This window comes from Caretta caretta, chromosome 1 (genome assembly GCF_965140235.1).
Source record: "Caretta caretta isolate rCarCar2 chromosome 1, rCarCar1.hap1, whole genome shotgun sequence".
NCBI lineage: Eukaryota > Metazoa > Chordata > Testudines > Cheloniidae > Caretta > Caretta caretta.
The window spans coordinates 303063434-303080123 of record NC_134206.1 but is presented as its reverse complement, the minus strand read 5'-3'; the positions used below and the strand labels follow the sequence as shown (position 1 = coordinate 303080123).

General features: G+C 41.3%; 1 protein-coding gene across 10 annotated transcripts in view; it reads left to right on the top strand.

Annotated features, from left to right (window-relative positions):
• IMMP2L (inner mitochondrial membrane peptidase subunit 2) overlaps positions 1-16690 on the top strand; it is an 835235-nt gene that overhangs the window by 236208 nt on the left and 582337 nt on the right. The window contains exon 4 of one of the 10 annotated variants that reach the window (XM_048836077.2): positions 14147-14168. The exons of the other annotated variants lie outside the window; for them this stretch is intronic. Within the exon in view, the coding sequence (XP_048692034.1) occupies positions 14147-14153 (7 nt within the window). The 3' untranslated portion in view covers positions 14154-14168. Of the gene's footprint in view, positions 1-14146; positions 14169-16690 lie in introns of those variants that run through there. 10 annotated transcript variants of the gene reach the window in all.

Genomic DNA, 16690 nt, shown 5'->3' with positions numbered 1-16690 from the left:
ATTTTTTTCTATGGTGACCATGCAAAATCTCATATATTTTATGGATTTGCTGAGATTCCAAGGTTGAGTATGGTTGTCAAACCCCCATTGGACTCAGGGATCAGAAAATACCATGAATAAAATCTCTTGCTCGAGCAAGCTAACTACGGGATACTAACTACTAACTAACTAACTTTCTTCTATGGCCCCTGAAATGAGTAGAGTCTGAATTTATAGAAGGGGTGACTCATGAGATATGTCTGTGAGAGGCACGGGTGAAAGTAGGCTGTTGACAAGGTGGGTGGGTAAAAGGGGCAGCTGCCCCAGGGCCTGGTGATTTAAAAGGGCCCAGGGCTCCCAGCCGCTGTCGCCACTACCACAGCAGCAGCTGAAGCCCCGCCCCCTTTTAAATCGCCACCGGAGCCCTGGGCGGTGCAGGCCAGGCAGCGTGATGGGCTGGCAGGGGGACGCTGACCCCAGCCCAGCCCCTTCAGCAAGAGGCCCTGCCCCTTCCAGGGGCCTGGAGTCAGGCCCCTGTACTGGTAAGTCTTCTGTGTTACTTTCACCCTTGTTGGGAGGGGTCAGGGTAGGTAGGTGGGGCAGGGGGATGGGGAGGAATTGGATACAGTGTCCCAGTTGAACAGCACTTTAAGTCTCACTTGACTGTGGTTATGGCTTCCCAGACGTTGAGGAAGTGGGACAGTAAGGCCCAAACAGGAGCAAAATGACAGGAAGATCACTCCTAAATGGATTGCTATCCTTGAGGTGGAAGTCAAAAGGGTTGCTTCTCAAAAAAATGATTGAGGACTAGTTGGCTGGCTGGATTTGGAGCCAAAGGGTCTCTTCCTCTGCAGTTTATGCCTCCTCTTGGAAAAATCATGTTGTCTAGAAGTATAAGTATGTAGCCTGTAATACTTCTGGGAGCATTGTTGATACTGCTGTGATTGCCAGGCTCTGTACTGCCATCTTTTTGTGGCTGGAGTATAGATTCTAACTGTGGTGGGATCCACAGGGTGCAGCCTGGGACTGTGGGGCTGCTGTGCCCCCTTAACTTTCCAGGCTGTCTCTTTAGGCTGTCTCTCACAATGTTTTGCTAGTGACTAGCAGCAAACCCCTTCAGGTGCTGTTATCACTCAGCATAGTGGAGGCCCACAGCTAGCTAGATTACATGAATGCGCCCAGAGCCACTCATGAATCACACAGAGAAAGGCACCAGCCACATCCCCCCCCCAGCTCCCAGCCTTGTATCTCAGGAATATATCGTCTTGCACTGCTCAAGACCCTTTCTTGAGCAATTGAAGTTTATTAATTGTTTCACCTCTTCATCGATGGAAGGTGGATATACACCAGCCTTTGTAAACCTGAGCAGATTTATCAAGCACTTCAGGCAAACTCACTGGTAAAGATCAACAGTAAAACAAGTTGATTGATTAAAGGATAGATTTTAAGTGATTATAAATGTATAAGATTATATATCAGCAAAAATGTCAGAGTGGTTGGCAAAATAAAATAAAATATAAGCACTCAGTCTAAATCTTAACCCTTATCGTACTAGACAGTATTAGATCAAGCAATGTTCTCACCCCACTGGATCTTACAGTCCTTAATATACAGTTTGTCCCTTAAACCTGGGCCAGTCTCCCTTGTTAAAATCTTTTGCCTTCTCAGCATCATTGTTGCTTGCAGCATAGGTGGGGGAAGGAGAAAAGGGGAAGCACGAGGCCACTTGTTCCTTTTTATACCCTTTGCCCATGTGCTTGGAGAACATATGTCTGATGGGCATCGATGAGTCACAAGGTGAAGCAATATCCCAGGTGTGTCTCCTGTGAGTGAGTCATTTAATTGTAACTCCTCTGTTGGACAGTGGCTGGTAATGTTTTTTCGGCACCCGCCTGGGCATTGGTTAGCTCACTTGTCCTCGTCTCTGGGGATCTAATATCTGGGTTATTCCCCAACTCACAACATATTTTAGGGACAACCATACAACACATTCTCATAACTTCATTTGCATTAATGATAAAAATATGTAGAACAGTAGGTTTCAGCGGATCATAACCTTTCCCATGATACCTCACATGACATGTTTTATATGCAATATCACAATTATATACAAATGATGAATATGGGGGTTACAGGTGTCCCTTGGGGTGTTGAGTGTCACACTAACTAAGAGAGCATAGTACAGGAGTCCTTATATGAGTGTAAAGTCTCATCAGTTTTTTTTTAGAGCAGAAGTGAGTGCTGCAGTCATGTGCATTGATTTCAGGCTCAGTAGCCATTCCGCATATGGTACTGGAGTCAATGATATGTTCCTGTCATGTTACCAGGGAGACATAGGTTGAGGTCCTGGCTGTAACCTGGGTACCTCAGGATTCCCAGTGATGTTGCGAACCCTTCTTCGAGGAGGAGGAGGAAGTTTCTCATGGATCAGGAATGGCTCCAGTTTGTTTTATGGGTCCTCTATTATGGAGGCTGCATGGAGGAAGATTGGCCTCTCTTTATCCAAGGAGAAGAATCTGAGTCCAGAGGCCTGTCAGAAACTACCATAGCCTCTATAACTGTCTGAGTGACTGGGCAATCAGATGAAGCAGACTTCATGTGGCTGAAGCAGACCTCATCACCTGCTATATGAGGTGCTGTTTGAGATTCAGAACTCTTATCAGCATTTTTTTCTTGAAAGAACAGCAGATATTGTACCTCTTTTTAAGGTGTCCCTTGCTGAGACACAAAGGGCAATGTGTGTGTGTGTGTGTGTGTGTGTGTGGGCGGAGGGGGTGGTGTCAGTATTTTTAATAGCTACCCCATATGACAGACATGTTAAAGCCTGGTGAGTGATTACCACCAGGCTTCGCATGAAACTAACTAAAGCTAACTACGGGATACTAACTACTAACTAACTATTCTTAAGAAAGACAAGGAGAAAACTTGTTGATGCAATAACTGTGCGGTAAACCTCCCGGGGAGCTCCAACTAAAGCCATGGCAGTGAGAAGGAACAGAGGGAAGTCAGGGTGATACGTAGCTTCAGGGGAGGCCACAAGGAGGTGCAGAGCACATGCGCCCCAGCTGCAGTACGCTAGGTGTGTGTGCACACCTGAGTAGAATATACATCTGCAACCACTCAAAGAAGAACATACTTTTAACAATTACAGGTGGCTAAGAAGTTTGGCAGACAATTCACAATGAATAATTTATTCTGTGAATTTACCTCGTTCTCTTCATGAATTATCCATAAATAGGTAATTAATTTTTACACATTTGTTGACTATTCATAAATGTTTAGTGAGTTGTCTGTGAATAATTTTCTGACTGGAGACTGACTGCTAACAATTTTGATGCAAGCATTTGTTCTTTGTGATTTGTTCTTTTTACCTGGGGGTTGAACTAAGTCACAAGCAATTGTTTCTGTTTGCTTATTGAATGCTCTAACCTTTTCAGAATGGGGGAGTACCTGAAGAATATAAACCATGTTCCCATTCTTTCAATGGACTGGGGAAGGAAGCATTTTTGGGAGAGAGATATTAAGAATTAAGCTGGTTTAGAGATTTTTTGAAGTTTTAAAATTTTCCCTGCTGTCCTTTGTATGAGAGAGCACATTTATTGTCTTTGGCACTCAGGTTTATTCAGTCCACATGTGCACTACATTTTTCCCTGTACATTTTTATTTAACTATGCATACATCTGCATTACAGCTCTCTTTCCTTTAGAGTGTTGGGATTTAGTTTTTTCAAAAGCCAATCAAATTCTTTTGCCAGGGTTTTGATAGTGCATCTTATAATCACTCTATTCTACATACTTGCGCTTCTTAAAGGGACAATGATAGTTTGCCTTTTTTTAAAAAATAGAAAAGAAAATTAGAACAGATATCAGATCTGCCTTTATTCTTTAAATTCAGCTCAGATCATCACCACCATTTCAAGTTTCTTATCTACTTTAGATTTCCTGGTTGACTAGAGTAGTATCCAACAGAATCTTTCGATTGGTATACTTGCGAGATAGTTGTTCAGACTATAATGTACCAAAACTAGCTGCCTCCTATAAATGGATTTGTTGTGTTGCAGCTATTAAAATCTTACTTTTCCATTCATGAGTAGATAAGACACCACCCTTGACCCCTCAGGTAGGAGCTAAGGGTCTGCAAAGACAGGAGCCTCTATAGACTTTTGAAAAAAGAATCCATATTTGCTTTGGAATTGGCCTTGTGTACTTATAGTCTGTGTCCTGGAACTCGTAATATTTTTGGTGAAGTACAGAAGCAGGCATGAGTACAGTTATGCAATCTAAACATATAGACAGTCAACTACAGGGTATATCCTGAACCAAGAGCTCAAAAATCAGTTCGTTTGAAGCCTCCTTACTATTCTTCAGTTCTATGAATTACATTTACTGCATGTTTAATCTGATTTTTGCTACTTTACTTTGTTTATTTGATGTTCTTCCTGCTTTAATTCTTTACACTTTAGAGGCTTTGTTACCAGACAGCTCAAATTTTCCAGAAGTGATACTCACTTCTAAGAGTGCTCCCTGTTATGTCTACGTGTTTTTGTGTACATCAATGTGTGCATATGCATCAGGTACTGTAGTGTACAAAATCAGAGCCTGTCCTATTGACTTTGGAAAAATTGGGCTTGTTTTTAAAACGGGCCAAAGTCACCTGCAAGCTTGGGGTGTTTTTTCTTTTTCATATCAGGTGTCCCATTTGGGACACATCTATAATATTTACCTTTACTGTTTGTAGATTTTAGTGATTAGCTGTGTCTCTTAGTTCACCACACAGCATCATTATTTATGGTTTGTCTTTCATACTGATGCCATGAGGGATTAAAATCCAGATGGTTTCACTTCACTTCCTGGTTTATTCTGTGGAAATTCAGCAATTCTCAGTCCAGTAAAAATTAAGTACTGGACAAGTGTGTCCTCTTAATTTGTCTAACTTTGTTACGACTGTTACAAATTTAATTAGTCTGAACCAAGAGGTTCCCTGTATTCCAATTCCTCCAATAAACTTGGGCAACATATATCAGAATTTGAACTTTAAGTATAAGCATAGGCTTAGCCCTATTTTCACTAATCACTAAGCTGCTTTAGGATACGTGTTTCGGAATGTCATCAAAAACGTTTTTAAGGGCTTGCCTACATTTACAAGTTGTACCACTTTAACTATACCAGTAAAGTGAAAATGGTACAAACCTGTTAATGTGGATGTGGTTCTATTGGCATAAAGATGCTTTATGCTGATGCAGCTATACTTATACAGGAAGGGGAATACTGCTATTTTAAAACAATATAACAATTTTTTATTTAATAAAATATTTAATTTAATTTAATTTATTTAATTAAATCATACCTAACTGAACCTGTGTGTGAAAGAGGCATATATATGTTACTGATATCATTTGATGAAGTTAATATATTATCATTAAATGCAAGAAGACATCATATTGTAGTGGGATTCCATTTGAAGTGTTTTTATTTTATTTACAACTGTTTTTCCTTGTAAAAACTGACTTATTTTGCAAAAGGTTAAGGAAGGATGATAAATTGACTTGCACTTTACTTTGTCATTTGGCACTTTTTAATTAAAGAACATATGTACAGTTTATGAGAACTGATGGAGATGTGAGGATTGCGGCAATAATTAGTGCTTCCATAAATGCTATCCAACTAAATCCAACCAGAAGGGTCATTCATTAAAAAAGTATTTGTGGCTTTGAAAGCTTATTCAAAAGCTCATGGGACGTGTTGCAATCTTTCTTGTCTTTAAGTGGTTTAAATGTATTATTGCCCCCTTGGCTCGAACTGTTAGACATTATTTGGGACCTTACCAGGTTATTTCCCAGGATATTAGGAAAAACTTCTTCACTAGGAGAGTGGTGAAGCACTGGAATGGGTTACCTAGGGAGGTGGTAGAATATCCTTCCTGAGAAGTTTTTAACATCAGGCTTGACAAAGCCTTGGCTGGGATCATTTAGTTGGGGATTGGTCCTGCTTTGAGCAGGGGGTTGGACTAGATGACCTCCTGAGGTCCTTTCCAACTCTAATTCTATGATTCCCTTATGGGGAGAAATGGATGATAGAGTCAGATATCTGTTTGGTGTAATCCTTTTATTTATAAAGAGTGTACACAATGTCCTGTGTTCTTGAACACAGTAGGAACAAACTATAGTAGTCAGTTACCTTGTTCAGAAACCCAGGTCCGCTTTCTAGCCAGTATTGTGCCCCAAGGAACTCTGGCTCTGCTCTCTCTCGGAGTCAAAGTCCTGTCTACTTCTCTGGTTTTCTGTTTGCCTTTCCCTGGCTTTCTGGTTAATCTTTGCCTGATGCACAAACACAGATGCAACAATTCAATTCCCCAGACCCTGTATTTGTAATCAATCTCAGGGAAACACATCTTTTTGTTTCTGACTTAGTTCTTGATCAGGCCTTCCCAGGCAGCCCAGAGCCTTGGGTGGTGATTTCTCTTGTTTCAGGAATTGTAATCCATAAAAGAGCTTAATTGCTTCTTCTGATTAGCTTGAATGAAGGTTGGCTAGCAGGCTTATCAGCTTTAATGAGGTCCGTGATTGACTATAGATCAAAGACATGCTTGCTAGCAACCATTAATATTTTCCAGTATTTTAGCTCACCCTGCATGAAGTTTAAAATGGTGATACCCTTAATGACCGATTCCAGACAGGAAGAAAATAAATCATTTTACAAATTAAAATTTGGGTTAGTGATGTCAAAATACCCCGACAGAACAACACTCGGTAAATCTATAAATAACTACCAATCATTTAACAAATTAAAAGTTCTATGATTCGTAGCTATTTATAGATTTACCTAGAGTTGTTCTGTCAAGATATTTTCACATCACTAACCCGTACCAATTTTACTCCCATCCAACTTTCCTTGGAGCTTTTCTCTCCCTGCCTGGTTTCCTTTCAGCCAACTGAGAGATGTCTCTTTCAGTGGACCCCTGATCAGTATTTATGTTTCTGTGGGGTCTTGCTGAAATAAATATCAATTCTTTAAAAATCTCTGTCACAACTCTTCCATCCTCAGCATCCACACCTACATTCTCACTGTCTGCGGGCAGCCAAGCTGAGATTGTGTCCTGATACCTTTTCAGATCATTCTTGTGAGTTTAGTCCCAGGACCCAATTGTATTCTGTACACCACTTCATTTCATAGATTCATAGATATTTAGGTCAGAAGGGACCATTATGATCATCTAGTCTGACCTCCTGCACAACGCAGGCCACAGAATTTCACCCACCACTCCTACCAAAAAAAACCAAACTCACACCTATATCTGTGCTATTGAAGTCCTCAAATCGTAGTTTAAAGACTTCAAGGAGCAGAGAATCCTCCAGCAAGTGACCCGTGCCCCATGCTACAGAGGAAGGCAAAAAACCTCCAGGGCCTCTTCCAATCTGCCCTGGAAGAAAATTCCTTCCTGACCCCAAATATGGCGATCAGCTAAACCCTGAGCATATGGGCAAGATTCATCAGCCAGATACTATAGAAAATTCTTTCCTGGGTAACTTGGATCTCACCCCATCTAATAGCCCATCACAGGCCATTGGGCCTATTTACCATGAATATTTAATTACCAAAACCATGTTATCCCATCATACCATCTCCTCCATAAACTTATCGAGTTTAATCTTAAAGCCAGATCTTTTGCCCCTACTGCTTCCCTTGGAAGGCTATTCCAAAGCTTCACTCCTCTGATGGTTAAAAACCTTTGTCTAATTTCTAGTCTAAATTTCCTGGTGGCCAGTTTATATCCATTTGTTCTTGTGTCCACATTGATACTGAGCTTAAATAATTCCTCTCCCTCTCTGGTATTTATCCCTCTGATATATTTATAGAGAGCAATCATATCTCCCCTCAACCTTCTTTTAGTTAGGCTAAACAAGCCAAGCTCCCTGAGTCTCCTTTCATAAGACAAGTTTTCCATTCCTCGGATTATCCTAGTAGCCCTTCTCTGTACCTGTTCCAGTTTGAATTCATCCTTCTTAAACATGGGAGACCAGAACTGCACACAGTATTCCAGGTGAGGTCTCACCAGTGCCTTGTATAACGGTCCTAAAACCTACTTATCCCTACTGGAAATACCTCTCCTGATGCATCCCAAGACCGCATTAGCTTTTTTCACAGCCATATCACATTGGCGGCTCATAGTCATCCTATGATCAACCAATACTCCAAGGTCCTTTTCCTCCTCCGTTACTTCTAATTGATGCGTCCCTAGTTTATAACTAAAATTCTTGTTATTAATTCCTAAATGCATGACCTTACACTTCTCACTATTAAATTTCATCCTATTGCTATTACTCCAGTTTACAAGGTCATCCAGATCCTCCTCATTTATTCATGTTAAGACAGTATCTGGTCCCTCCAGATGTTTATCCATCTTAGTGTCCCTACCCTTTCTCCTAGGACTGTGGCTCCCAGACCAGGTGCCTTTTAAAAGTTTCCTGTTATGACTTTACATTGTAGTCTTCTCATTTTATCAGAGGATATCCTCATTTTTTTCTCTAGCAAAGATGTGAACATTTTCAGTTTTGGATTGTCGGGTTTCTACAGAGTCCAAATGGTCCAAATTCCTTTCTTCCTCTTCAGGGACTCCGTACAAGAGGTTTTCTAGGGTTCTTAACTCATGCACAAATATGAGGAGTGCTGGGTTTCACTTTCTGCTCTCAGTGACTTCTGTTCTATAAGCCATCAAAAGGATGTGGATAAGCTGGTCCCAGTCCCTTTGGTGGTATTCTACAAATGTTGCCAGCTGAACCTCCAGAGTCAAACTGAATCTTTCCACTATCTGATCAAATCGTGGGTGTTTTGGGATGGTGAGAGTTTTATGGATCCTTAGAATCTCACACATTAGATTCAAAATTTTTCTCTTGATTTGCATGTAACTCACCCAGAACCTCAGATCTGGTGAAACATTCATTCACTATTACCTTCACTACTATCACAGCCCCTTGGTTTCTTATTGGGTAAACTTCAGGCCGTTGTTTGGGAAACTTTTGGCTACTCTGCAGTCCACTCTTGCCGTCCAACATCTGCGGTTCTAGCGGATGAACCAGAAACATTTGTAGTTCTGCAAATTATGGGCCAAGAGGAGACAGCAATCTCTTCCTGAGCGCACTCATTCCACCAGAGCAACCAAGTCCTTGCTATCCTGCTTAGGGGAGTGTTTCAGTTCTCCTTCTAACAAGGGTGTCTGGACAAGGCATCAGTATTACCATGCCTGTGCCCAGCTCTGTGTGTGACTGGGAAATCATATCATTTCTTTTTTTCCAGCCACCTGGTGAATTGCCCCTGAGGATTGCTAAATCTAAAGAACCATAGTGGAGATTGGCCTGCCTATAATTTATACATTTCCTTCTTTTTGGAACATTTTTTTTTTTTGCAGTACCAGCATTTAACTTAACTACTTTCCTTAATTATTGCATTTTTGCCACTATCCCCTGATTTACAAATCAAACGTATCATTTTTTCTAATTGTTCGAATGTGTCATGAACCACATAGAATACCCTCTTCAATCACACATATTAAATATAGAGCTGTACTTTCAGGGCTTATGGCAGTCAACTTCCCTATTTCTCTTTAGCAGCTACTTCCTTTATTGTTGGGTTGCTGCAAGGAAAGATTCAGGTTTTGTGACAAATTCCACACCCTTTTGGAGTATACTTGATCTCCTTTCACTGATCTTGATCTGTAAGTCCAAGTCCAGTTAAGCATTTATAAATTGATTCATTGCTAATTATCCTGGAAGTCCTCATGGATATCTGGATATGCCAGGAACACAGGTCTTCCAGTTCAGGTGTTTCTTTTCTTCTCCTTCTAGCTCTTAGCTGTGTCTTGGCGAGCTCAGATTGATTGCTTGATCCGAACTTCATATCAAGAGAGTGTACCTTATCTGGCTAATTCAGTCTTTTTTCTGCCTGTAAATTCTGCAGCACCATCAGATCTGGGCAATTCAAGTTGGCTGCTAGTAACTGTTCACTCTGTTCATCACCCAGCTATACATTTGGGCTATGATGTTGATCTCAAGTAAATAAGCCTCCCAGGGAGTTTTCCCCTGAAATATATTTATATTACCTGGGCTGGGATAGTCTGACCTCCTCCCTTCAGGTCTCGGTGGGTTACAAAGGAGGTAGAAGCATTGTAATTGTCCTGTCTTGCCAAGTTCTCTGACTGGCCCAATTCCCCATACAGGCGGCAGTTTGTGATCCTTTGATTTCCTTCTCAAAAATTTTTTTTTCAAGCTACTTAAGTTTTTGCTGCAGCTCATCTCTGTTAGCAAGTTCCAAGTTGGCCAAAGATTTTCTGGTGTCTCGTTTTCTTGCAGAGCTGTGCCAAATGGCACACATTCTGTGCCTCTCCTAAAAGTAGAGCAAAGACTTTTAGTATTGTTTCATATTCTCTGTGTGTATATAAAGTCTGCTGCAGTTTCCACGGTATGCATCCGCTGAAGTGAGCTGTAGCTCACGAAAGCTCATGCTCAAATAAATTGGTTAGTCTCTAAGGTGCCACAAGTACTCCTTTTCTTTTTATAGTCTCACCAGAATGTCTGGAGGCATTTTGAGCCTGATCCTGTGCCCCACTGAAGTCTACTGGAGTGTTTGCTTTAATGAGCACTGGATCTGATAAATAGGCATAATGTCTCTGGCCCATAAGGTAGCACTGTGTATGTGTGGAACCTTCTTCCCTGTCCCCCGCATGAGTCCACGTGTGGAATTTATATGGGTCCCTTTGCATTTAAAATACTTTATTTAATCATAAATAATATATATTACCTTCAGCTATAGAATACAAAGCTTAAACAGACACAAAGAAAATATATTGTGAGTCTGTTTTTTCCTTTGAGGTTCTGGTTTTACATCTTAGTTTATTAATTATACTTTTACATTAAAATTTTAATAGTTGTAAATTATGTATCATGTCCTTAATGCAGAGGGGGGCAAACTACAGCCCGGCTCCTGAGCTCCTGGCCCAGGAGGCTAGTCCCGGCCCCTCCCCTCCTGTTCCCCTCCCCCACAGCCTCAGCGCGTTGCGCTCTGGGTGGCTGGGCAGCGCAGTTGCAGAGCTGTGGCCTGACCAGGTGCTCTGGACGGCACTGCTCTAGCGCCACCAGCCACCGGTGCTCCAGGCAGCGCGGTAAGGGAACGGAGGGGTTAAATAGAGGGTAGGGGAGTTCGGGGGTGTGGTCAGGAGTCGGGGGTGTGGATAGGGGTCAGGGGCAGGGGTCCCAGGGGGGCAGTCAGGAATGAAGGGGGGGCAATCAGGGGTGCGGGGTCTGGGGGTGGTCAAGGGACAGGGAGCTAGGGGTAGTGGATGGGCTAGGAGTCCTGGGGGGGCTGACAGGGCACAGAGGGGTTGGATGGGGCAGGAGTCCCGGGGGAGCCGTCAGGGGGTGAGAAGCTGGGGGGTTGCATAGGAGGCGGGGGCCGGGCCATGCCTGGCTGTCTGGGGAGACACAGCCTCCCCTAACTGGCCCTCCATACAATTTTGGAAACTCTATGTGGTCCTCAGGCCAAAAAGTTTGCCCGCCCTTGCCTTAGTGTCTATTTATATACATAACGGATTATTAAAAGCAGTCATAACTAGGAAATTATTAGTGCTTTTTCTGTTTAATCTTTCAAAGTTAAATTGACAACAGTCTTACAAGGATATGACAAATTATTATCTTTATTGGATTATTTGCAGGTGAGATTCGAAGCTTTATTTGATTAATCAGTACTTAAATTAATTATGCACCAGTTTATAGTCAGCAAAATTAAACATAACGACTCCAGGTGTGGAATGTTGCCTTGCTTTTCAAATGGTAGTTTCACCTAGATAATAACTACTTAAGTATGGTACTTCTTTGGTATTCTTCTTTATTCATCTGAGCTTGTGCAGTCCTCAGACAATCTGGTTGCTTATCACAGCACTACACAAAGGAATGATGCTCGCAGTACCTGGGATGCAATTTATAGAAATTATGTCTATATGTTTTAAGATTTCAGACTAACATAAATGATTATTGGAGAATCTATTTTGGCTCCATAAAGTCCTCTGTGAAGCTTCCCTTATGATATAATGTTTCAAAGTTTATGACAGATGTACTTTTTCTCATGAGTTCCAAGTAATTTTCTGTCTTTTGTATGATGATATTGGTATAGTAAGATTGGCTGGAAGAAATCTGGTGTATTAAAATCACAGCAGTTCATTCTCCATATCATTAATTTCATAATATCTTTTTCTGTCCAGCCAATTTTTTTCTCTCTCAATCTTTGTCTCCACTTATAAAGATTGAAAGAGAGAGAAAATTGTAGAGAAAGTGATATCTTAATTTCCTTCACAAATCCTTGACAGTAGTTTTTGAAGTTTAACATTAGTTTTCAGATTTCTTGCTTCTGGGATTTAATAGATTTTATATTATGCTTGTTAAATTTCCCTGCTGTTACGGAGAGAAGGTTATTTCTAAAGATGTAAAATCTGTAATTCCTTTGTGTTTTATTTCCCAGGCATTTAGTATTTTATACCACAAACTATCTCCAACTAACCAATTTAGTTTATGATAGCTCTTTTGTTTTTTAAAAACACTGGGAACCTCCTGAGAAAAATGTTAGGAATAATTAGAAGAAATAGCTGTGGACACCTCAACAATGGTTTTCGTAAAACATTGTCTATAAAATTAGACTTTTGGTCACTTCTCATTTGGGTTAATATGGCCTTTCACTTTCAGAAGCATAGAAGATTAGGATTGGAAGAGACCTCAGGACGTCATCTAGTCCAACCCCCTGCTCAAAGCAGGACCAACACCTACTAAATCATCCCAGCCATGGCTTTGTCAAGCCAGGCCTTAAAAACCTCTAAGGATAGAGATTCCACCACCTACCTAGGTAACCCATTCCAGTGCTTCACGACCCTCCTAGTGAAAGGGTGGTTTCCTAATATCCAACCTAGATCTCCCCCACTGCAACTTGAGACCATTGCTTCTTGTTCTGTCATCTGCCACCACTGAGAACAGCCAAGCTCCATCCTCTTTTGAACCCCCCTTCAGGTAGTTGAAGGCTGCTATCAAATCCCCCCACACTCTTCTCTTTTGCAGACTAAATAAGCCCAGTTCCCTCAGCCTCTCCACGTAAGTCATGTGCCTCAGCCCCCTAATCATTTTCTTTGCCCTCCACTGGGCTATTTCTAATTTGTCCACATCCCTTCTGTAGTGGGGGGACCAAAACTGGACACAGTATTCCAGGTGTGGCCTCACCAGTGCTGAATAATCACTTCCCTCGATCTGCTGGCAATGCTCTTATTAATACAACCTAATATGCCGTTAGCCTTCTTGGCAACAAGGGCACACTGCTGACTCATATCCAGCTTCTCATCCACTGTAATCCCCAGGTCCTTTTCTGCAGAACTGCTGCTTAACCAGTAGGTCCCCACTTTTGTCCATTCCTAATGAGCTAATAGAATATTGGCTGTGAAAGAGGAACATCGAGAGCTGTTTTGGGTTCCTTTCCTGTCTTTCCCATCTAAACTATTTCTTGCATCTCCTTTATAGCAACTATGCCAGCACTATTGATGTTAGAATCTCAGTGCTTAATGTAAAGCTCTGGAGGATGTTTTTACCAAAGTTTTCATGAGATTCCAGAAAACTGCATATTGCAACAAGAAATAAAATGTAGAGTACAAAATTGCTGATAAGTTGCATAAAAGACAGTGGCTCACTATGGATTTCAAGGAATTTTGACATGTATAGTATTTGCATATTTTACTGGCCAAATTCAGACAGTCCATTCTGGTACATATAAAGGTAAAAAGAGGCAACTAGGAGTGTAGTGTCCAAATGTTAAGTCCCACTCTTGGCTCCTTAAAACCTAGAGAGTTTGTATTCTAGAAATGTACTATGGACACAGTATCAGATGATGTAGTTTGCATGAGTCCTGGGGGTGGTGATGTTGTATTTTTTACACTATCTATTCTGAAACTACCTCGGTAGCTGCTTCACATTTTACACAGATTTTTCCTGCCGTGGGCAGCTGAGATATGGGCTCATAATGACATTGCTTTTGCAGTATTAATTGTACTCCTGCACTCAGGAAAATTGGTGCAAGGCCTGAATTTGACCTTATAACAATTTACAGATTTAGATAATTTAATATATTAATAATTCATTTCACAGGCACTAACCTAAGTGAGCGGTGACTGTGGGAGAGACTGGTAAAGTATTTTGTTTATGTATAGCTTTTTTGGTTTAAAAGTACAAGTACTTTAATTATATATTGTGCAGACATCCAAAGACTTCAATAAATGGACATATTGTATTAAATGAATGTTCTAAACTGTGTATTTGGTTTGGAGAAGTATTATTTTCTCCTTTATCAATTCTTTCATTCACTGTTATACACAATTACAGTATTTCCCTTCCTCTCTTGTACTCTTTTAACTATTATTAACATTCTTACAATATCTTTGTTGTATTTGGCCTCATGGGTTTATGTAGACCATTTAAAGACAAAGATACATTTTAGCAATAGAATAAATTTGGCTTATTTCTGTATGCATGTGGTTGTAGTAATGTAGGCACGGCATCATGGCAATCCTTTTTTGAGGAGCACTTTCTCTGGTGACTTTCTAGACCCAAATAACCTTCCCCAGAATAGAGTTACCCTTTTGAAATGAATTGGTTTTCCCAGTGTAATGGAATGGCAAACTATATTGTACTATTCAGCCACTAGGTGGCGCTGTGTGTAAAATACCTCATTTACATAAACCTCATCCATATCTGACATTAAAGGATCTTATTACAGACACATCTGGTTTGTATAATCAGGCATTGTGATCAGTCCATATTTGGTACAGAAGAACAGGACAGCCAGCATAACTTTCTTGGCTTGGCCCTTTCTTTTTTGCAAAGCCAAAGACTGGTAGGTCTAAAGTGGCCATTTTGCATCTCTCTTCCAATTAAATGTGTCTCTTATGCTTTCCTCTGCTTATTGCTGAGGAGACGGCACATTTTCACAGAGTATAGAAGAAGAAGAAAGAAAAATAATATTATTAAAGCCCAATGTTTGTTATATGACACAACGTGGCTGATGTGATTGAAGAGCCATTGGCCATTATCTCTGAAAACTCATGGCAATCGCGGGAGATCCTGTACGATTGGAAAAAGGCAGATATAGTGCCCATCTTTGAAAAGGGGAAGACAGAGAATCCGGGGAACTACAGACTGGTCAGCCTCACCTCTGTCCCCCCAGAAAAATCATGGAGCAGGTCCTCAGGAATCCATTTTGAAGCCCTTGGAGGGAGGTAGATGTTTAGGAACAGTCAACATGGATTCACAAAGGGCAAGTCATGCCTGACCAACCTGATTGCCTTCTATGACAAGATAACTGGCTCTGTGGAAAGTGGTGGACATGATATACCTTGACTTTCGCAAAGCTTTTGATATGGTCTCCCACAGTATTCTTGCCAGCAAGTTAAAGAAGGATGGATTGGAAGAATGGACTATAAGGCAGATAGAAAGCTGGCTAGATTGTTGGGCTCAGTGGGTAATGATCAACAGCTCAGTGTCTAGTTGGCAGCCAGTACCAAGCGGAGTGCCCCAGGTGTCGGGTCCTGGAGCCAGTTTTGTTCAACATCTTCATTATGATTGGGTGGATTGCACCCTCAGCAAGTTCACAGGTTATACTAAAATGGAGGAAAGGTAGATAAACTGAAGGGTACGCATAGGATCCAGAGTGACCTAGACAAATTGGAGGATTGGGCCAAAAGAAATCTGATAAGATTCTATAAGGAAAAGTGCAGAGTCCTGCACTTAGGATGGAAGAATCCCATACACTGCTACAGGCTGCGGACCGACTGACTAAGCAGCAGTTCTGAGTGTTACAGTGGATGAGAAGCTGGATATGAGTCAGCAGTGTTCCCTTGTTGCCAAGAAGGCTAACAGCATATTAGGCTGCATTAGTAGGAGCATTGCCAGCAGATTAAGGGAAGTGATTATTCCCCTCTACTCGGCACTGGTGAGGCCACATCTGGAGTATTGTGCCCAGTTTTGGGTCCCCCACTACAGAAAGGATATGGAGAAATTGGAGAGAGTCTAGTGGAGGGAAACAAAAATGATTAGGGGCTGGGGCACATGATTTACGAGGAGAGGCTGCGGGAACTGGGCTTATTTAGTCTGCAAAAGAGAAGAGTGAGGGGGGATTTGATAGCAGCCTTCAACTACCTGAAGAGGAGTTCCAAAGAGGATGGAGCTAGGCTGTTCTCAGTGGTGGCAGATGAGAGAACAAGGAGAAATGGTCTCAAGTTGCAGAGGGGGAGGTCTAGGTTGGATATTAGGAAAAACTATTTCAGTAGGAGGGTGATGAGGCGCTGGAATGGGTTACCTAGGGAGGTGGTGGAATCTCCATCCTTAGAGGTTTTTAAGGCCCGGCTTGACAAAGCCTTGGCTGGGATGATTTAGTTGGGTTTGGTCCTGCTTTGAGCAGGGGGTTGGACTAGATGACCTCCTGAGGTCTCGTCCAACCCTAATCCTTTATGATTCTATTATTTTATTACATGTAAAATCCCTATTGCCTATTTATATTGTAATACACCAATTTATTTCTATAAAGTACTTACTGTACAGAGTTCTGTATTTTGGACATTTTGTTTTGTTTGTCAAAACAGCAATCCTAACTAGAAAATGTTTCATTTGCCATATTTCTTTAACTAATAAAAGTAA